The following is a 23,905-nucleotide window of genomic DNA, read 5'->3' as shown; positions in this document are numbered from 1 at the left end:
ATTTAAAATTTACATATGACGATAAATATGTTGAAACCAATGACTGTAGTCTTGTTTTTTCCTAGATAGCCGATGCTTTATGCTTCTTTTCTGTCAGCTCCTCTCTTAAATCATACAATGGCCTCAGGGAAGCATTATGGTGATGACTGATGCATAGAGATTTCCTACAGGAACTCCCCAAGTCAAATTCTGGATTCCTGCCCTCCCTACCCCGCCCCGCCTAGCAGTTCAGAGGAAAGCTAATCCAGGAGTCAGGCACTAGATGGTATTCTGGAGACATGAATTCAAGTACCTGCTTTAATAGACTTTCTACATAGTCCTGAGCAAATGATTTAGACCAGAGCTTCACTAAAGTTTAAATATACCAAATCAACACCCCTGAGTGAAGTAGTTAAAACAACCTAATCTCAGGTAGAAAAAATGCTATGTTAATCTAGCTACTAAAGGGGAGATGAATTAACTATGATGGGAGACTCCCTCCTACGAGTGTAATGAGTCACTGAAGTGCTACAGCAACCACACTGCAGTGTTTCTAGTGAAAACAGCTTCAGTCTCTGTGCCACCACACTGTATCTGTAAAATGGGAACAATACATTAAAATAGATTCTGAGGTGCTCAGAATCCACAGTAAAGGGAGGAGGCAGCAGACATAAAATACATAATATTTCTCTCGAGAAAACTGAGCATCACTGCAGCAATAATTTACCACACTACTTGATATAGGCCAGTGCTGGGCAACCTGCAGCCCGTCAGTGTTCTATGTGGGGCCGTGAGACATTTTGTTTACCATTGCTCACGCACAGAGTTGCCAGATTCTGCTGGTTTCCACCACAGTTTTCCTTACCGGTATTATTAAAATGATATGCATGGAGAACAAGGGTACAGGATGTGAGGTGCATGCGGATTGCTGTGGGAGAACCATGCATGCTCATTGCATCCAATCAACACAACACGTATCCTAAGAGACAGTCTTGGTTACAACAATCTTGCAGACCAGTGAGATGGAGGACCACTCATGCAACCCACTCATTAGCCTACATTGCCCAGGACAGATGTGGTCAATGTAGGCTAGCGAGTGCTGCATGAGCTTCTAGATTACCAATATTATCATTGCCTGATATACCTATTTAAAAAAAAAAAAAAAAAAGGCAGAAATTGCAGGTCTCCAAGTCCAAATGGAAAACTCTGCTAAAACATTATGCTGTTGCTCAGTTTATACCCAATTAAAATTACCTCTAATTATAAAAACGTCAGCTCGCTAATAATTAGAAAAACGTCAGCTCGCTAAAAATAAGAAGTTTCAGTTCTAGAGCAGACAGGAAAATATGAAGTGTAGACCACAAAAATGTTAAAAAAATAATCTCACCCACTTTTTTTTTTTTTTTTGGTCATGCTCACTCCTTGGTTTTTCAAAAACTAGAAGCTTTTTTGGCTGCTTTTTAGAGAAACTCTGTATGAAATGAAACTTTTCATTTAAAAGTTATTCTTCTATTAAAAAATGTGAACAGAATTTTAAACCACTTCTTTCAGAATGGCTTCTTCCCGCTCAGTCTATGAAAAGGACTAGGAGAATGAGAGCCAAAGGTTCAGAGCACAGAGGTTACCTGTTTGCGATTGAATTAAGACCTTGGATACCAGAAACTATGTCCACCCTGACCCTCCTGTTGACCTCTCTCCTCTAAAATGGGGGGGGGGGGGAAAGGAGGGGAAATCCCATCATAAGAAGATATGCACACACAAAAATATGTTTAAGACATAAAAATATGTTTAAGAAGATTTATTAGAATGTTCTTCTGCTTTATTAGAGATCCTAATAACGTCCAAATTATAGCAAAGCTCAATTGTGTAACCAGGGAACCTAGATTTCATCCTTGATAAAGACACATATTTTTGTCTCACAGGAGAAGCCTGTAATTCACTAACAAAGATGACCTTTTATATGATATGCTTCAAGGCTGCAATTAGCTGTGGAAAACACTGTACTTACCTGGCAACATGAGCTTTTGTACCCTCTGCTAATTTACTAGTACAATCCTCACCAAGCCTATTGCAGCATTCTACCAACAACAAAAATTAAAGAAAAAAAAAATACAAAATCAACTGTCACCAAATCCAATTACTCTCAACAACTCAATCCAGTTTTAATTAAGATGAAAAACTTAACTGATCTACTAGCAATATCTCAGTGACCAAAACAATAAAAGGTAGTGAATTATAACCCACAAATACATTCTGCTCATACCCATAGCAGCATTCATGAACAGCTAGAATTTTAAACATTAGCCAATTTTATATCATTCAAATGATACCTTAAAACAGTGGTTCCCAACCTGTGGTCTGTGGATACCTGGTGGTCTGCGATGATACTGCAGGGGGTCCACAGAAACTTTAAATGGATCAGGCTAACTGTGTTGGGCCCGATCCTTACTTTTCTCCCCCCCGGCCTCCTCCGAGGGCTCCTTGCCTGGCCAAGAGTGAAATTTCAGGAGGGTGATGGGGCAGCAGCGAGCGCTCCAGGAGGCGGCTTACTTTTCATCCTGTTCCCTGAGCGCTAAGGAAGCGAGGGGAAAGTGATAGTATTCCCTGCATGCCTCTCACACACCAACCAGGTGTGAGAGGCATGCACAGAATGCAAGCACTTTCCCCTCACTCCCTTAGCATCTGGAGAATTAGATGAAAAGCAAGCCAGGTCCCAGAGCGCACAGCTGCTGCCCCCGACCCTCCTGAAATTCTGCCCCTGCATCATATCATAGATGGGAAGGGGGGCGGGAGCTGAGGAAGCAGCATGGGCCAAGGGAAGGAGGCATGAAATTTTAAGATTGAAAAGGGGTCCGTATGCTCGAAAAGGTTGGGAACCACTGCCTTATAAGATAGATCACTGATCATAATGGTGACATTCATCAATATAGAATGGCTTTTCTTAGACTAATATCTACACAGAAAGATTTGAAAAGACTACGATTACTCTAACAATGTTTCTACAGCTAGAAGGAATTTGGGGGTTGAAATAAATGTTTTCCTTCCACTCCTTGTCCTCTCAAAAATCAGCTTTATGTACTTTAATCAGAAAGTTATCAAAAATGTGTTTGCAATCACATCTTTAGAAACATCTTGTATACCTCTGATGACTCTACTGCTTCCCATTAGTCACAAATAAAGAAGATAATTCAAAGCCATAATATTTCACCAGTGGAAACTGTAATGTAAAGATGGCTCCTATGTTTTAGTCATGCCATCAAACTCTCCTTAGAGCACAGTTTGTTACCAATAGATAAGGCTCTACCAAACTTACGGCAATGAAAAACACATCATAGACCATGAAATCTGGTCTTGTGTGTGCTTTTACTATACATACTATACCGATTTGGGGGTGGGGATGCCAGCGTTTCTCAAATTGGGGGTTCTGACCAACATTCCCTCTAAGCTGCATGACAGCAGGGCCCCACAGCTGCTTAAATCAGCCACGCCCAGCCCAGCCAGGGGTGTAGGGCTCCGCACATAAAGCTGCCTGGCTGGTTGAGGAGCCCTTCTCCCTCAGCTACAGCAGCAGCTCCCTGCTGAGAGCAGAGCAGCAAATCTTGAAAGGGGAGCCCTGAACCCCTGGCTGGGCAGGGCTGATTAAACAGCTGCAGGACGCTGCTGCCACACAGCTTAGAAAGAACCTTAGTCCTGGCCCAAAAAGAAATTGTGGGGAGTCACAAGGTTATTTTAGGGCTGTGGGTCTCAACTGGTGGTCCATGGTGACTTTTTCAGTGGGCCACAGGAACATTGTCCAAAGTCACACGGCATGAGCAGGCACCGCCATTAGGCTGTTTTACACCGTGTTCACAAGCATGCGGCGCATCATCCATAGCGTCACTTATGACATAACTGTGTTTTGTTGCCAGTAACTTCCGTCTGAGGCTCTGAGCATCAGCGTAGCTGCCGCCGTCATGCTGAGCGGTTGCTGTGTCGTTCATCCTATGCTACATGTGCTGGAGGTGGTCCACGAAAATTTTTTGATTGGCCTTGTGGTCTGTGGACTGAAACGAGTTGAGAACCACTGTTTTAGGGAGTGTGCCATATTGTCAGCCTTACTTCTGTGCTGCCTTCAGAGTTAGGCGGCTGCAGAGCATCAGCCATTGGCCAAGCACTCAGCTATGAAGACAGCACCCAGCCAGCAGCCGTACAGAAGGGTGGCAATGCCATACTGTGCTATCCTTACTTATGCCCAGCTGCTAGCCATGGTGCTGGCTTCAGAGCTAGACCCCTAATCAGTAGGCCCTCCACTACAGCTTCCAAGCTCTGAAAGCAGCGCTCTTGCCAGCAGAAGTAAAGGCAGCAATACCAGAAACCCCCTCCCGGTGTGGGGTTTTGTAATCCATGTGTGAAATAATTTTTCATGTGCACCAAGACATGCAAATGTGCGCTACCATTTGAAACGCAAAACATTAGCTGTGGATACATAAGTGCACAGCTTAAAGGGAACACTGCCTCCTATAATAATCTTGTGAGTCCTCCCAGCTCCTTTTTGGGTCGGGAGACCTACAATTACAAGCACCATGACATTTCAGATTTAAATAGTTGAAATCATGACATTTAGTATTTTTAAAAATCCTATGACTGAGATTGACCAAAATGGACCATGAATGTGATAGGGTCCGACAAATAGGGGAAGGAAGGCACTGAATTAAGGACTGCATATCATGCTTATCCAGAGCAGAGAAACAAAAATAAGTTTTAGAAAATACAATCTATGGGAAAGACTGAAAGAACTGGGCATGTTTAAATCAAAAGGTAAAAGAGATGGTGGAGGGGGACACAATCTTCAAATACGACTTGTTATGAAGAGGACAGTGATCAATTATTCTCTGCATCCATCAAGGACAGGACATGAAGTAATCAGCTTAGTTTGTAGCAAGGGAAATTTTAGTTAAATATTAGGACAGACTTTAACTATAGGAATAGTTAACTTGTTACAGTGATTATTTCAAGGTTGTGGAATCCCTGACAGTTGATGACTTTAAAAACTGGTTAGACAAGATTTACGTAATCCTGCCTCAGCACTAGCTGAACTCTTAAGGTCCCTTCCAGATCTACATTTCTATGATTCCATGATGACCCAGTCCTAGTTAAATTCTGCATTGGGAAACCTGTTCTCATAAGTAACCTTGCCTGTTGCATCTACACTGAGAAAATATGTACTGAAGTTGCTCAGGTGCGGTAGCCATGGTGTAAGAGGCAGTATAAACAGGGCTCAAATTCTTAGATACTTTATCTTCTGACTCAGGTGGAAAATTATTTCCATGTGCAACTGCATCTCCCAGCCCCCTAAAATGCACAAGGCCACTTGGCTCACAGAAGAAGGCTCACCGCATTGCATTCCACTCTAAGGCACATTCTCTCTCATTATTTTGAAGGACAAGAAGCTACTAAAGCAATCTTCCAGCCATCCTGTTTCTAACGTTTTTGACTCAGCGAAGGTTCATGACTTCACACTAACCAACAAAACAAATCAATAAGATCCTGTTATAGCAGAGGGGTAGCTATATCAATGCAAAAAACCCTCTTGTAGACAGGTCTGTAAAGTGGTGCTATACCAGTGAAACTCATAACCAAGTTACTTTGAGGTTCAGATAGGGTAAATTAAAATCAGAATCAAGCTCTTGACAAGGATGGCCACTGAGAAAGTGTCTATGAGCAGAGAGATAAAATAAAAAGAAATGTATATGTCTTAAGTTGAACTAGTAACTAAATGCTTCCATCAGAAAACAGCATACAATACAGGTATCCAAATGCCATTGAACCATTCACAGATTCTGAGAAAAATGAATTTACATGTTCTGAAGTTTCTGCACTCTTCCTTAAAGATCTTCTGGTTTATTTAAAATTATTTACACTCCCACTTAACCATTTACTTTCCTCCCTTAACAAGATGTATATAGAGGGGGGGAAAATACACAACATTCAGATGAGACGTTAAATTTTGTTTTTGAAAGGGCAAGAACGTTATCTGTTTAGAAAGATTAAATTATTGTATAGTCCCCCATATAGGTTGCTAAGAAATCACTCTTGTTTAATGATTATGCACTGAATGGGCAAACACTTATCCCAATGGACAGAGAGCAGCTGTTACTATAACAAAGACATTCATCTTCCATTCTTGGAACTCTGAAATTCTATCAACAATGCCTGTAAAATGACTCATCTTGCTTAATTTCAACCAGCTTTCGTAAACCAAACTATTTTTAGCCAACTTTTGTCACTCTGTACATTAAAGTTTTATACTTCAAGTTATTTCAACTGTGTTTGTAAGTGACCTGAAATAAACAAACAGTTATTCCATTCCCTTCAACATATCCTGCATGAACAGTGCACTCATCTCTCCCAGATCTATTCTTCAATCAGCAATTCATTGACAATGTGTTTGATCACTGTAGTTACACATTCTTACCCTATTTATCTAACAGGGATGGTGATCACACTCATTTTTTAGCTTATAGTTGCCTTTGAAGGGGTTCCTTTAGTTTAGCACATACTTATGTTACAAATACAGACTCTGCATCTGTGATATGCAGGTAATAGAACTTCCTATCCTGCACAAAAAGTTTTTTTTCCCCTAAAGATTTTAGCTCATCCAGAAAATTTAGTGTTTACCTTGTTCCATCAGGTGAAGGAGGAACATATATGTATTTATAGAATATTTTCTATAGAACAGTTTTCTGATTTCCTTAGGGCAGTGTTTCCCCAAATGGTGTTCCGCGGAACCCCAGGGTTCCGTGAAGTGAAAATAAGGGTTCCGCGAGAAAATTCCATTACAATAACATTTTATGATTAAAAAAAATATGTGATTTTTGTTTTTTAAATATGTGCAAATAAACTAAATGTTGATCTCGTGACCTTGTTTAGCATTTGTTTATTATTATCCTTAATTATTTGTGGGCTACTTTTTCAACTCCATATATTAGATTGTTATTAGGGGTTCCACAAAATTCTTTCGAGTTTAAAAGGGTTCCGTGGCCAAATAAAATTGGGAAACACTACCTTAGGCCAACAGTTCCAGAAGTTGGCAGACCTAAAACCAGTATTAATATAACTAACTGCTCACAAGACAACCTAAAATGGGAGGCTTGGCATATCTCTGGGACTGTTTTGTGCTTACAAGAAAGCAGAGTGTTTCATTTCCAAGCATTTTGGAGTACCAGATATATAGGTCCAACAACCATTGTTGTGACACTAGAACTGCTCACGCTGGTAAAGGACTGCACACTAAGCCAAAGTGGATTTATTCCATGAAGTGGTAAGTAAAAATTTCTGTCAGATCAAATTATTCCCACTGCTCACACAAAGTTTTCTAGACCCTAACACAACAATTAAGGACAAATTATGAAAAGTGGATTTTATTCCAGTCTTTGGATTGGAAGGCTAAATTTTATATTAAAAGTTATACACAAGTTTAGATCCAGAAGAGCTTTCTTGCTGTTGTAATTATTTACAGTACAATAACCACTAAAAACCTCAAGCTGAACACAAGCCTCCCACTTTGCTATATTCACCCACAGTTATGAGAGACCCAAGATCCAAAGAACTTACAGCCTAAATAGAAATGAGACAGAAAAAGAGTAGTGGAAAAGAGCAAGAGAGAGATTAAATGACTTTCCCAACATCAGTTGTTTCCAAGGCAGAGCAAGGAATTAAAATTGGGCTCCTTGAACCACAATTTAGGATTCTAACCACTGCACCATGCTACTGCTCAGCATTAGGGATGTAAGGGAGTAGTTGACTACCCAACAAGCATATGCTTATCAGGTAGTCAATTCCACTACTTGCTTCCCCACCCTTGTTGCCTCTGAGTCAGAGGCGGGGGGGAGGGGAGAGCTGGTCCCTTCAGCACCTTCTCCACAGTGTGGGAGGGTGGGGAGCAGAGCTGCAGCGTCCCGAAGACGGCGCAAGCTGGAGCTGTTCAATCCAGGTCCCGCCAGCCCTGGGAGCTAACCCCGCTCTGCAGAGGCTCTTACTACATTTAAAGTGCAGAGCCACAGCTGGGGTAGCTTCCAGGTCCAGCATGTGCCAGGACTGAATAGTCCTAGTTCATACCTGTAGAAAGAGCCTAGCGGAGGTAGCGAGCATTTAAAATGTTACATTTAAAATGCAGAGCCACAAGCAGGGGTACTCAGCGCCGTCCCTCTTTATTGACTAATCGAGTAGTCGATGGAAATTCCGTCGACTACTTGATTAGCTGATTAACCACAATTTAACATCCCTTCTCAGCAGATCCACAAACTCTGCCACAATCTGGTTTTTCACCTAGTTTATAGGAGAGACTAGATTGAGTGCTATAAATTCTTTACACGGAATGGTCAGTTTACCCACAACCAGCACAGCAATAACTATAAGTCAGCCCAAAGCAGAGCCAATAAAAACCTGCTATTTCATTCTGTAAATGCCTCATGTTACAGAAAAAAAAAAAGTTAAGATTTTTAAAAATATATGTGGGAATATTTTCATATCTTTTTGCCTGTAAAGCTTTATACCTTATATACCATAGGTTCAAATAAACAAGGCTAGGAAAAATAACCTGAGATTACTTTTCCATGTCTGATTTTAATGCACATTTCCAGGGCAATAATTGAGTTTAGGGCCACAATGGGAAGCAGGCTCCATTTCTAACCCTTCAGGGCTGAGGTACTACCATAGTACAAAGCAATAAAATAGTAATAAAGTGAAAACATTCCTCATTTATCTGGCAGGTCGATTTTAAAAACTGGTGGCCATCTGAAGCTTCTCGGGGAGTTGGAACATTAAACCAGGTACCAAGGAGAAAGAATTAGGAGCAGGCACTAAGTGAGATAATCAAAGGTACATAATGAGCATATGTGTTTCCACAGCTCTACAAGGTGTCCATATAGGAAGCATGGATGTTCTCGTATCTTAATGCTGGTAACTGCATCAAATTAAGCATTAGAATACCTACAGGTCACATCCTGCAAAAAGCGTGTAGGAAATTCCTAAACTAGATCACATTGTTGTAAGAGAACATGAAATATATCAAAATGTATAACCATTTAGGATGCACATTGTCTCCTCACTCATGTTTCTGGTTGCACTAAGTGCTACCAATGCTTCTAAGGAATTCAAGTGTCTCCACTGACCACAACGCATATTCTAGATAATTTATAGAGGAAGAAATGCTAGCAAGATATTATAGAAATGGTGTTTATTACCACCAGCCCAAAATTGTTATTTAGTCTCAAATTGCTGATTATTGCCAAACGTATGTGGGAATGATAAAAAATTACTGGAACACACATTTGAGAATGTGTGCTGTCTCAGACATAAGACTGTGGCTTGAAGAGAGCCTTTTAAGTTATTGAGTATGTGAAAGCAAGAGAGACCAAGTTCAAAAACGTGAGTGAAGCAAGGGGCTTCCCAATGACAGGCTTAGCTCCAATCTGATACTCCTACTAGGAAAAGCCCAAGGACAATTTCTCAGACCAAAGATAAGGGAGAACTAGCAATCTTAACCCATTAACTACTCTACAGACTTTGTAATTCCTCAAATTTAACTTATTTTTTAAAGTCTACTTTCAGTCAGACCAGTGGAGAAAGGAACTGACTTGAAAGAAAAAAACAAAACAAAAAAAAACAAAACAAAAACCACCACACACACAGAGAGAGTTTCTATTTCATTGTAATCCTTCCCCCAACTGAACCCAATGTGAAAAAGCCATCCCTGAAGTTACACTAAGCATGCATTTGGCTGAGTGGCTTTGTTTCAAGGCAACTGTAAGTTTATTATACAAATAACTGTGGACAAGAATGATGTCAAACATTATGAAGGTCTCAGGCAGTCACAGCAAACACCTCACCACTGATTACACAATACTGTAGTTGGCAGCTTCTTCCCACACCACAGTCTCCTTACTTTAATTATGTAGTATTTAGCTTCCTCTCTCAGATAAAGGCCTTGACATCATCTTTGCAACATTTAAATGTCCTAGTTTCAAAGACGTATCAATGGCGGGCAGAGCTACTGGTGAGAACTGTAGTTGTGCAGACAACTAAAGTAAACAAAAGAACTTGCCATCAGCACTCAGAAATGAGAAGAAGCTCACAGAAACAGCACTAAAAGGCTTAGCAAATACCATACCTGAAGTGCACTCATTTTATAAAATAGTTTTATAATCCACAAAAAGGAGAGTGAGGAGGTTGACTGAACATCTTTATTTCAGAGTCACAGCTGCATTCTTTTCTCCCTGGGAATGCAAGGCTATGTATTATGTACAACTTTCTAAAAAGCCTAAACAGAAAACATTTCTGACAGCTGTAAATAAAAATGGGCTTGTCAGAAAACAGGGTTACCTGATTACTTTACTATTTGATAAACATACAATTAGGGTAATTTTACATGCCAGGTTCATGTCACACCTAAGAGCTCTAAGTTAGGGTGGAGACTACCAAAAGAGCAGCATAGTCATTGGAACGGAAAAGTAATTTTTACCAATACCCTCAGATTACCTATATTAAAATAGGAAATGTGAAAATAAACATGGCATATAAGGTACGGCTGTGAAATAATTAGAACAATACTGACTTTTTTATTTTTGATTCAGAGGGGTAGCCGAGTTAGTCTGTAACTGGGAAAACTTTAAAACAACAAACAGTCTTGAAGCACCTTAAAGACTAAAAGAACATGTAGTTTTATTTTTGTAAGAGCCGCTGTAGCTGTTTAGGAAAAAGTACAGCCTTGTGTCTAGAACAGAGCACTAGGAATCAAGAATTCTATAGATTGTTTGGACTTATCAGTGATTTGCTAATGGATGGAACATAAATACATGAAAGGCAAATTCACAAATACTATAGTAAATAGGCCCCACAAATACAGATAGATAATCTTTTCCAAAAGGGCTTGAATGACTGGTTACTCTAAATGGGTCACAGGGAGCACACTACAGTCTACTTAATGGTCTCATTTCACGATCTTAACATTTCCATTTAGTTTATTTTATGTATGTTCTCAAACCAAGCTCATCAGCACAGTATCTAAGTACCTTCCGCTAAACAATATGACTACTGAGTCACATATTTGTTCTCTCATCAGGAAGAGAAACACATGCAGCGGAGTGTCATGTTTGGGTAGTGGGTTTGGTTTTTGTTTTGCCTTTTTTTTAAATGAATACATGGGTTGCAATGGGTTTATGTTAGAGAAGGCAGGTACAAGAAGTGTGTCTTATACTTGGGGCAGAAGTCTGTGATAGACCTTAACAACTTAGGCAGTTTATTCCACAATTTCTCTTGGACTATCACCAGAGAAATTTCTGTCTCCTCTTTAAAATCCCACATTCTGACTAGACTAAGATCTTCAGTGCAAGGGACTGAATTTTACTCTATATCTGCACAGGATCAGGCATGGATTACCATACACTATACAAAGCAAGCCTCCAACCTTGCAAGTGATGGTATGGACTGCTATACCACCATAAAGTCCCACTGACTACTCAGGCCCTGTCTCCACGTCCAGGAAGATCGATACTATGGTGGTTGAGCTTCAGGCATTCGATTTAGCAGGTCTAGTAAAGATCCGCAAAACTGAATGCCAAGAGTACCCCCATTGGTACCTGTATTCCTCGCTGTCACAAGGAGTAAGAGAAATCGACAGTAGTATTTCTCCCGTCAATCTTGCACTGTGGAAACAGTGCCAAGCTCGGCTTAAGGTATGTCAACTCCAGCTACGTTATTTATATAGCTGGAGTTGCGAACCTTAAGCTGACCTTCAGGTATAGTGTAGCCTTGGCCAAAGTTTCATGCAGGAATAGCAGTTTGCCTACACACTATTTGTTGGCCAGGAACCTAAATAATACACAATGAACAAAGTATTTAGTCTAACCTTGGGCTAGTCACTAATTTCTCCTTGCCTCAGTTCCCCTCCTGCAGACTAAGAAGAATGATAATAAATACGTCTTCCCACCCTTTGCCTGTTTAGCCTATGAGCCCTAATGGACAGGGATGCCTTGCTACCTGTACAGTACCTAGCAAAACAAAGCCCAGATCTTGACGAAGGCGGCTATGTATCACTGTAATGAAACCAACAACAAAGTACTACAGGAATGCACCATTGTAGGTCAATGCCAAGTACTATAAAGTAACAAGAAGTCTTATATACAAAAAAAATGTTTTTTTAAAAGGTCTACATGTTGGCCTAAGTTTTTATTTTATTTTACACAGTAAAATGGCAATTGCTACCCAACATTTTTTGTTTTCAACAGAAGCAGCACTGCTATACTCAAGTAAAGAGAACTGAGAAAAAAAGAACAGGTCATTAGTGCATAAGAATAAATGTAATATTAATATCTAAGCTCAAAATCTGCTAGGTTTACAGAATGCAAGAACACAATGTTTCATCTTTAATGTAGTTTCTGACCCTTTGATTTCAACAGCTCCAAAAAAATTTTACTGGGAAAGTTCGGGAAGAAAAGTGATGTATATTATCCTACCTCAAAAAGGGACAAATGGCTAAACTGTTTCTAATTATTTCTTCTTGAAGTACTAATGAAGGGGGAGGTAAAACATCAACAAAGCTTTAATGCCCAGGGGGGAGGGGGGAAGAAGAGTGCTTGTAGTGGTGAATACTGTTCCACAACTCTTAGAGACATCCAGTTTCACCATTGTGGAAAATATCCTCATGAAGTGACAAGCAAAAGACTCTTAAATGGGGACAGAATAAAAAGTGGTCAGTGCTTCATCAGACTACTTCATTTTAGGGAATTCTGTTACCCAAACAAGACCTCACATCCTCCTGCTAGCTCTACAATCAAAGGCTGAGTGAGATGAAAGGGAAAGAGGACACCTTTTTAAGGACTTTTCTACACTGGGTGAGGGAGGGGGAAGAGAAAGGGAGAGAGAGGGTACTCCATCTAAGTTCCAGAACTTCAGCAGCCTAACTAGGGCAGCTGAAATCAACATACAGCAATGTCTTGGCAGCAGTGTATTGATAGAAGACACTCTCCCATTGACTCCCTTTGTGCTTCTTGAGAAAAGCAATTGGCAGTCGATTCATCATGTCTATATTAGACATGATAAAAATCTACCCCAGCTGGATTGATCACTGCCTTGACAATCCGGCCCATAACATAGACCTGTCCTAAAGGAGAGACTACACTTTGTGGTTCCTCTTTCCAGCTTCCACAAGACTCCGTAACCAACAAGTTACGCTATGTTGCTCTCACTGTTTTCTGAAGCTAACTACACTTTTTAAAAACATCATTTCACGGAATGAGAAATACAAATTCTGACTTTGAAACAAATACCAAAAAACTCTACTGCACTTGGGCTCTGTTTAATAACAGCCTCTTTGCCAAAATGTAAATAGTTATGTAATTCTTAGAAGCCATCTGAAAGGATAAACACCACTTTAAAGAACTATTATTGAGTTTTGATTCAAGTCAAGCAAGGTGTCTTTCTCTTTTCACCACTCACTTTGTGTTTATTTGTTTTAAGTATGAGATGTCAGAATAAGAGGATTATATCTTCCGTGATATTTACTCCGGGTGCCCAGCTTGACAAACATTGAAGAGTGCTGATTTTCAACAAGTGCTGACCACCTACTGTCTGCAATTAGTCTGTTCCAAGGTTCTACAAGTTGGGCACCCAGAAATGAAGACACCCAAAATCGCTACTCATTTTTAAAACATTTAGATTAGGTTATTACACTTAAATTAAGACAAATGACAACCTGTGTCTGGCAGAAAGGTGACGAGTTTTTATATTTGCAAGATATTACTCTGATCATCAGAAGAGGACAGGAACCTCTCAGTTAACCAAAGCAGCCTATTGCCATTCCATGAATGGTCACCTTCTTAACCACTACTACCACCTCATCAACTAGGATTTAGGGTGCATTTCTGAAGCTAGACACTGAAACATGAAAGACCCAGAATCATTGCCTTTAAAAAAAAATACTATGATTTATGTAAAATATGTCCTGACTTAAGGAATATGCACAATGGGTATTACGCACCTTCATCATTTTTACTGGTGTGCCTGCCTAGAAAAAATAATTTACTCTGTATTAGGTGAATTTTGAAAATGCCTCTTGGTTCTTTTCATAATTTGGGTATTTATGTTCTGCTGACGAACCTAGCACAGACAAAGTTGCCCTACAGATTAACAAAGCCAGACATGGGGAATGGGGCTGTTTATCCCATTAACTCCTCAAAAAATCCTGTTGTATTTGAGCCTGAAAAATAGTAGGCCTGCCTTACAAAACCAGTGTGTTTTGGACAGTTTGGGGAGGGGGAGGGGAGAAGATAACAATAAAAATGAGGTAAGGCTTGTTTCTTTCATCTATTCAGTAGCAGCAGGGGAGATCTAAAACTATTGCATTGCTTTAAAAAAAAAAAAAAAAAAAAAAAAAACCTGACAATGACAAGTATTTCTTTGCTGATCCACACGAGAATGGGGACCAGAGTGGATAGGATAGTGGTGACAGCTAAGCTGGTGGGAATGCAAGAGCTCTGCTTTAATTGGCTGTTTCTGCTCAGTTGATGAGACACTAAGAAAAATATTACTGCCAGGATAGGATGGTTACTTAAAGGCACACAAAAACAGCATACATTTCTACATATAAATGCTTTTAGTTGGATGTCAACTAAAAGAAATTTATGCTATTTTTCGAGGCATGGGTGTAGACTGTCTCTCCTTGTTCTAGGGAAGCTGATTTTCTTTAACCTTTATTAGCAAACAAAACACGCTCCAAAAAAAAAAAAAAAAAAAAAAAAAAAAAAACCTGCATGAACAGAGATGCTCTAAAATTTTCATTGTTAAATACACAGTGCCCTATGAAGTTTGTGAGGGTTCATGTTACAATGCCACTAAATCTAATAAATAGATACAGATACACACACACACACCTTTAAACATAAGCAGTGTCACAGTCTTGTAGAGAAGAAAACTCTTGATCATTGGGGTATAATTACCTAGATTTCATTATTTTTTAAATATCTTAGCCACAGGGTTCAAAAGTTTTGTGTTTTTAAAGGCAATCACCATTAACCTTGGGCCAGTAGCCTCATTGTGTTTAATTAGTAAGCTAATGAAGCCAATCTTATTCTCTCTCTCAAGCACAAAAGGATAAATACAAGACACTGAAAGAGATCAGATTCATTGCTACCTGATTGTACTTATTTTGGAATGAATTTAAATCCTGCAATGTTCTAGAGAAGTGTGTATTAGATCACTATTTCTGAGCATTTGGGCTGCAGAAAATTAGCAAACAAAAGGCTAAAAATGAACATAATGTTTTCATCAACAAATCTTAAATACTCCAAAAATTAAGCACACAACAGACACTTTTAAAAGAATAGCAGTCTGTGCTTGTTTTTTTAGCCATCCAAGGTAGCACAGAAAATCCATCAACTATGGAGGTTGAGCTATTTTTAAAAAGCCCACTGCTTGTCCACACCATACTTCAAGCAACACACATGCTTTGAATCCTCACCAAAAAGCTGCAACTTTGTTCTCTTTTCGGACACAGCTGCTTAAGGAAAAGCTGGACAAATAAGGAGGGTTATACTGTTAAACAAATCCACCTTTCATCCAGTATTTGTGTAAGAAAATACATAAAAATGGATTTACAATACTGCTGGTGCTCTAATCTGATAATCCACTGGGACCTTTTAAAATAAATATGATTATATACATTTTAATTACAATTTCAGAAAGCCTGTGGAGGTATGTACTAGTGGATTGTGCCTTTTTATAACATGATACAGACAGTAATCTTACAGTCCATTTTTAGGCAACTTTATTTTTCTCCTGGTTATGTTTTTGCCATTATAGGAAATTACAGAAGCAGATTTTAACAACAAAGAGGGACCATCTCACTTGAAAGCCACATGAGCTAAAAGGATCCAAGTAGTACTCAGAAAGAAAATGACTAAAAAAAACCTCTTTTATGCACGTTTTCCAGCCTGAGATGTTGAGAGCTAAATAACACTGTCCCAGCTACCCTGCTCCTTCCAAAATAGATCGCTCAACAAGATCAGGTATGTAAATACAATCACTCATAACCCCTTGTAAACACAAGGAAACAAAGCTGTAGACAAGTGCCCTATCAATTAGCTACATGTCCTAGCTGGCTTGATTTCCACCATAAATTAAAATTTTCTCTGCTCCTTCTACCACTAATGCCACTACCTTCAGTATGAATTTGAAACAATTAAGAGATGGCATTGTTGAAAATTCAAAACCCAGGCAGTGGCACTGCATATTTAATGGGCACTCGGAACAAAGAACCACCACCAGCAGCAAGAACCTTGCGCCTGGTAGATTTCAGCTAGTACGATTCCTGGGAACACATTCCAAAACAAACCCAACCCGATCTCGCGCCCTTTGCCCCCCCGACCCTCTTTGCAGAACCGGACAGGGTCGCCTCCCGGTTTCCAGTAAGAAACCATCTAACCAACGCAGTGGGAAATCTCCCCCCACCCCCGTCTCTCCAAATTTAAAATAAAAATAGCCAAAGGACAAGAAAACTGCATTCACATCAGATGCACACAAGCAGCCTAGGGTACAACTGTAGCACACTTCCCCCCTTTAAAACTAGCAGCCTCCTGCGATCCTTTATTCACAACGCCTCCGCCACCCCCTAAAAATACACACCACACCAACCACCCTGTCTCTGTTCGGTATTGGATACAACGTAACAAGTTACTACACACAGACTTCCCCTATCAGAACACCAGATGTGACAAAATAAAGATCAGATTAGGATCTATTATGTTTGGGGGGGGGGGGGCGGAGGAGATAAAAACAAAAAAAGAAAATTGCCGTGTACTAGTGGGAAATCACTCCTTTCCCTTGCAAAATGAGCCCTGGAACCATGGTCCATGGAGGGAAATGCACTGATTTGGGGGGGGGGGGGGGGTCAAATAATTAAGTCTTTCTATTTTGTAACAAACCCATATTAATAACATTCATGTACGTGTCTGTAGGATCAAAAGATTGTGTTGCTGTGTGCGATTTGTAACCTAGATCATTGTTTTACCAATCCCCAAAGGGTGAGCTCTCCTCCTCTCCACTCCTCATCAAAACAAGGAGGGAAACCACACAACAAAGCAGCCCTACAACGCTAAGGCTCGCCTCCCAGAAATGGCTCTAGCTAAAAAAAACACCTCTTTCCCCCTTGACAAAGGGGACACTCCGGTTTTGTAATAGCTCAACAGACCTAGCAGAAAGGGAATATTTTCATAAGTACACACCACATATCCCTGAAACACTGAACTACCCCCTAAAAACCCACAGTTAGTGTCACATGCGCGCCCCACCACGCCCCTTTTGCCCCAAAAAGACAGCTCTTCAAGCTAAAGCAAATGTAAATCAAATGTATCTCAACGCTTTGGAAGATTCATTTTGTAGCATGGCCTTCTGATCCCCTTAGCACGTCCAATGTTTACATTAAGTTCCATCATGCCACACAATATCCCCATGAAAATGCAAACCCTGCAGATTTGTGAAGTTTTCAAAAGGATCACGAGGGAAGGTTTAAAAACAAAATACCCCCCCCCCCAAAAAAAAAGCCTCTCAAAAGATGGGTTCTTCCGCTTCTCTCTTACAACTTTCTATTATGTCACCGTGTCACAAATCAGCCTAAATGACACATCTCATAAAAATAGCAAAAAATCTATGGGATCATAACATTTCATTAAGGGGGTAAGGGAGGAGAGACACGCTTCGACCGACTATCAGCACCGTTTAACTCTGGCAAGCTATTTACAAACGGTCCCTTTCAAAGAATTAAAAGACACGATCAAGAAGAATCTTGTGGAAAAGGCGAGCAACGTTTCTTAAGGGCTAGTAAACTCACACGAAATTAACACATTCATGAAAAAGAGAAGGGGGAAAGAAATCAAGCAATTTACACAACGCAACCTTGCAAACCCGGGAGTAAAAAACATATGGCTCTCTCTACCTGAAAAACAAAACAGTTACTAACAACCAAAAGGTTTTCTTTTTTTTTTTTTTTTTTTTTTTTTTTTTACTACGTTCAACTCGATTCTGACACACACCATGCCATTTTACAAAGTTTCCTAGGAATCTGAGGCCAGGAACACTAATTCATTCACACTCTGCTTAATTAAAGGAACACTGCAGAAACATAATCCATTGATATCAAAACCAACAACGAAAACAGGAGGGTTTCTTCTAAAAAAAAAAAATCTTAGGAACAGCCTTTTCCCCCCACTATTCGTTGCAGTTAAGGGATATTTAAGGGGAAAGGGAGGTAGTTTCGAATAACTGCACACCATTTGATTCTTTTTTCGAATGTTAATACAAAACTGGTGAAGGGAAAGACAGAAATTTACTTACCTGCACCGAAAGTTCCACAAAGAAAGGCGAAAGTCAACCACGAAGCAATCATATTCCTTTACTTTTTCCCCCCCTTGTGTTTCCCCCTCTACCCCCAAGGGGGGAAAAAACCGATCGGGAGAGCGAAAGGGGCGGGGGGCGAGGTTGGAGGAAAATGAGAATCGCTCCCGAAAAACAAGCACAACAAAAATAAGGCTCCCACAAAAGCGAGTTGAGTTCCTTCACAGTTGCAACAACGTATCCAGTTCGAATGGGGCACCAAATGGCAGCGCCAGGACAGCTGTAGCCCGGTAGCCGTCCGGCTCCTGCTCCGAGCTTTCCAAGAGTTTGCTCGGCCGGGGCTTTTGTGCAAGGGAGACAAGCGTGCAACACACCAACTCTCTCTCCCCCACCCCCCACCCCAGCCCAGCCCCTTCTGCCTGCCCCAAGCAGCGGGGACGAGGGACAACAACACGCACGCACCCAAAAGACAGGGAGGAGGAGGAGGAGGAGGAGAAGGAGGAGGGGGAGATAAGCAACCCCCAGCAGCACGCGCGCGACCCCCGCAGCCGGGCGGCCACCACCAAATGCAAAGCGGGCGGCAGCCCCGAAACTTTGCAGCAATGTTACCAACCCAGCATCCAGGGAAGCTGCTGAGCAGCAGGAGGCACCAGCCCAGCGGCTGCCGAGGAGGAGGAGGAGGAGGAGGCGGTGGCTGCCCCGGCGGCTGAGCGGCGGCTGAGAGAGGAGGAGCGCAGGGAGCGGGCTCCGAGGCGGGCAGTGGCGCGCGGGGCTGGCTGGGGCGAGGGTCCGGCCCGAGGCATCGCTCGCGCGGGGAGCGGGCGGCGGCGGCCGGCGCGGGGCAGGGCGGCGGCAGAGGCTGGCTCTGGAGGGGCCATGTACAAAAAAAAAAAAAAAAAAAAAAAAAAAAAATCCTGAACCGAGTCCAAAATGGCTCCTGCGGGGGGAGAAGCCGAGCCGGAGCCGGCGGGGGACCCGGATGTTGGATACAAAGGCGGGCGGCGGGGCGGGGGCCGGAGGGGGCTGAGGCAGCCCGGCCGCTGAGTGGGGGGAGGCGCTGCCCGTCAAGGCGGGGGCGGGAAAGGAGGGCGAGCGCCGGGCAGCCCCCCCCCCCGGCCGGGGGCCCCCTTCCCTCCAGTGACAGGCCAGGACTTGCCCGCCCGCGCCCTGCCGGTGGCTCGGGGCCAGGCGCAGATGCCAGGGAGGAAGGGGCCGGAGGGGCTGGTGGGAGCTTGGAGGGGGTGAGCTGCCCCGGGTGGGGGGGATTTCGGGGACACCCCCACCCCCGGCGGAGGTTGGTGTCAGCCCCGACGCAGGAGGTTTTATGTCCCTCCCAAACTTTGGCGCCGGTGGGTGACCTCCCACCTGCTACTCCCGTGCCCCCTGTGACTCATCCTGGCCGCTTTCTGATTCCAGCCACGCTCCTGCTCCTCTCTTGTGGCGGTGAGTTTCAGAGGCTCTTGGCGCCAGCTCTCTGGACTGCACTGTCGCTTTAGCCTGCCCCGTCCCGCCAGGGATGTACAGGGGGGAAGGCAGCTAATGCTGCATCCCTGCTGGTAAGCCAGAGGTGGAAATGGGGAGCCACAAGAGTCAAAACTGGAGAGAGAGGACAGTCCAGCAACAGATGTGAGAGAGCAGGGACTGAGGGGGCGATCAGTCACCTTCTGCTCCAACATCTGAAAGCCAGAGAGTGCAAGAAAAATGTGTTCTCTCTCAGAAATCATAGAAGACGTTATCAGAAAGTCATGAAGAAAGAGTGTCCTTGGAAGAATGAAGAGAGCTGGCAAACATGCCCTCCTACTACAAAGCAACTGCCATTAAATCAGATATGGCCAGTAGTGACAAATGGGACCCAGCAGATCAAACAACGCGGGAAGTCTTCTTCTGAGAGAGATTTACGGGGGTGTTTCAGACCAGCTGCACTTTGTCAACACTTAAATAGCTTGTTATGCGATAAAGTCTTAGGGTGGGAGTTTCAAATGCTGTCAGCATTGGCCTAACTCTGCTTCCATTAAAGGCAGTGGTAAAACACCTATAGATACACTGACATTCAATCCCGATTTTTCCGGGACAGTCCTGACTTTAAATACTCTGTCCTGGTGTCCCCATCAAGTAGTGAAATGTCCCAGAAAGCCCTGCCAGACATTTCACTACCTGATGGGACAGCGGCTTGCAGGAAGAAGCAACCAAGAAATGACTCTGTGCCATTGCTCCTCACATGATACAGCAGCCTCCTTCTTCACCACCACCCTCCCCTTGGCAAAGCACATAGGCAGCACCATTGGATCTTTGCCAGCAGGCAGCCAGACCAGCTTTTGGAGGTATGCGGCACCTCTTCTCTCCACTGTCCCTGTGGGACCGCCTCTGCTGTGCAGAGAGGATAGGAAGGGGTAGCTACAGATGATCAGAGTAGGGCTAGAGGCGGAGTAGACACAGGGGGAAGAGATGGGCTGGTGCAGGGGTCAAGAAGGATGGGGAGGGGGACAGGTCCCCAAAGGGGTGACGGGAGTGAGAAGGTCAGGAGCCAGGACACCAGAAGAGAGTGAGGGATAGGGGGGCAGCAGCAAGCACCAGGGGAGCAGATGGGGTAAGGGGAGGAGACATGGCAGCAGAGGGACAAGAGAGAAGTTTATAAGATATTAATAAATATCATAAAATAAATAACAGTGGCACACATCTGAACAAGCGCACATGAACTCAATAGTGGTGCACAAGACAAAATTCACTCCACTCATGGGAGGAAAATCTTAGAGGGAACACTTCCTCCAGCCTCTCTCCCCAAGTTAATGCAATACAAGCTGGGTTAATGCACTTGCAGGCTACTTGCATGGGGGGTCCTGTGGGGGCCAAACCCATACCTATTGGTAGAACAGTGGGAGGACTTCTTAGAGAGATCACAAACATGAAGCTTTAAACAAAATCTAGAGGCTCCCTGGGAATACTTTTATAAGAGCTCGTGGCCAGGGACCATCTTTTTGTTTTATGTTTGTATGTCTAGCACAGTGGATCCTGATTCATAATTGGTACACTCTCCTAACTCATAAAAGGCTTCCTAAGAACAAATAAATTATTATGACTTTGATACCAGTAAAGAAAAATGCATGTGAGATGGAAAAATGCATGCAGTAGTTGTGATTTTCTATATGGCAAAGGCACTTTCAGAAAAATTACAGAGTAAGTTTGCACTAACAGGTGGTGCATGTGGAACAGCTAGTGAAAATGCAAGTCACCTATCAATAAAGTAGAGGGAGTAACATTACAGGTAGCAAGAAAAAGAGGGAAAAACCACATCCCACAGAGCAAAGACAAGACCTACAAAAATGTTTCAAGAGGACAGATACCACTGGTCACGTGTGGCAAAGGAGAACACAAGACAGAGAAGAAGGCATGTCACCACTACATAGACTATACTGGCATAGCTTTGTCAGCTTAGCCATGGGCATCTGTTCGCCTAGGCAGGGGAAGGCTTTGCATTCCCAAACTGACAGGCATGGCCCTACCTACACTGTGCCCCCTGCACATTCCTCCCTCCCCTGGTGCTCTGGGGCTGGGGAGGCTGGGGCAAGCACAAACCCACCTACTCACCTGCCTTCCCTGTGAGGGCAGGGAAGGAGCAGAGCCTCAGCAGAAGGGGCAGCGTTGGAGGTGAGGCCCTAACTTCATCAACCACCCATGAGCTTAGCAGTGCCCCATAATGTAGATGCAGAGTAAAACTATAGAAGGGCATTTTCTGCCAGTCTAGGACACTAATGCTCTGAACAATGTTGGCTACATTGACAAAAGCATTCTACTGTAACCTGTTCGTTCTATACAAAACACAGCCCCACAGCAGATGGCTTAAAACTTAGCTGTTTTCGTTCAGATCTCAAAGCACATGTAAAGCTATGCCTTAATTAAACTTTATGACCCACCTAGAAGTAAACAGAGGCCCAAACTGGGTGACTGATTTGTCCAACACCACAAGTGAGTTAGAATTGGAACCTAGAGATTGGAACACCTAATCCAGTCCTCTGTATATTTAAATTATATCTCCATTATTAAACCACAGTGGTTCCATTCTTCTCTGGCCAGCTATAGGTGATTACCAGCAGGCCTAATTCTTCACTGCTTTGCACTTTCATTCACAATTCTGCAAAGTAGGTGTAAAATGCTACAAATAGCCACAGACACTCAGTTTGCAAAAGTGCAAGAAACTGCAAAGCACAAATCAATGACAAATAAGGCCCCCTGGCTTGTCTGTGGAAGAGTATTTGTCACACAAACACCAAGATACAACTTCCTTCTATTATATTATTTCATATTTGGATATTTTTAGGGCTGTCAGGAGATTAAAAAATAATTGTGATTAATCACATGAGTAAAAAAATTAATTGTGATTAATCATGCAATTTATTGCATTGTTAAACTAATAGAAACCCATTTATTTAAATATTTTGGTTGTAGTCTACGTTTTCAAATATATTGGTACCTTCTTTGTGTTGTGTGAAATCTGTAGTGAAAGTGTTCTTAAAATGAACAACAGGTGTTGGGTCACTGTCTGAGACTTCTATAACATGGAATATGGTAGAATGTGGGTAAAATAGAACAGAGGACATACAGTTCTCCCGCCAAGGAGCTCAGTCACAAATTTAATTAACATGTTATTTTTTTAGAGAGCATCATCAGCATGGAAGCATGTCCTCTGGAATGGTGGACAATGCATGAAGGGAAATATGAATGTTTAGCATACCTTGCAAAAAGTGCCTGTGTACAAAAGTGTCTGTTTTTACTTTCTTGTGATGTAAATAAGTCGTAGCATTTTCTCCTGCAAATGTAAACTTTTTTTCTTAGAGATTGGCTGAACAAGAAGTAAGACTGAGTGGAACTTGTAAGTTCTGAAGCTTTACATTATTATGGTTTTGAGTGCAGTTATGTAAAAAAATATACATTTGTAAGAACACAGAGATTGCACTAACGTATTTGTCAATTGAAAAATACTATTTATTTTTATCATTTTACAGTGCAAATATTTGTAATAAAATATATATTTGGATTTCAGTTGCAACACATAATGCAATACATCTGAAAATGTAGAAGAAGAGCCAAAATATTTAATACATTTCAGTTGGTATTTTATTGTTTAACTGTGTGATTAAAACTTCAATTAATCATGATTTTTTTATCGCAATTATATTTGTTGAGTTAATCATGCAAGTTAACTGCAGCTAATTGGTAGCCCTAATATTTTTCAAAATACAACGTTACAATATTTCCTGTATTTGCAACAAATTTTAAAAGGTGAAATCACATCTCCGTGAGAGTCAGAACCGTCACTTCCATTTTGCTACTGCTAAGGCCAGCTTTCTGCCTGTCCTGGCTCCACGGACTGTAGTGTGCTCTGGAAGTAGTCAGCAGCAAGTCTAGCTCCTAGGTGGAGGTGAATAGCCAACTCTCACAAGATAAAAAAGTAAAATAAGACAAAAAAAGCCAATCCCATTTCAAGCCCAATATGAGCTCGGTCCATTTTTGCTCCCCAATGCCTGGCAACAAACAACCCCAAATCCAATTCCTTTTTCAGTTG

General features: G+C 42.0%; 1 protein-coding gene across 2 annotated transcripts in view; it reads right to left on the bottom strand.

The window, feature by feature from the left end:
* Positions 1 to 19,242, bottom strand: part of ACVR2B (activin A receptor type 2B) — a 173,499-nt gene extending 154,257 nt beyond the window's left edge. Inside the window, exon 1 of one of the 2 annotated variants that reach the window (XR_012902130.1) lies at positions 18,959 to 19,242. Coding sequence is in view for 1 of the 2 variants with exons in the window: in XM_006120554.4 (XP_006120616.2) it covers positions 18,346 to 18,397 (52 nt within the window). In the remaining variant the exon portion in view is untranslated. Of the gene's footprint in view, positions 1 to 18,345 lie in introns of both variants that reach the window. The other variant, XM_006120554.4, reaches the window with a different exon arrangement.
* Between the last annotated feature and the right edge of the window lie 4,663 nt (positions 19,243 to 23,905).

This window comes from Pelodiscus sinensis, chromosome 2, assembly GCF_049634645.1.
Source record: "Pelodiscus sinensis isolate JC-2024 chromosome 2, ASM4963464v1, whole genome shotgun sequence".
Taxonomy (NCBI): Eukaryota; Metazoa; Chordata; order Testudines; family Trionychidae; genus Pelodiscus; species Pelodiscus sinensis.
This window is presented reverse-complemented; position numbering and strand designations above follow the sequence as displayed.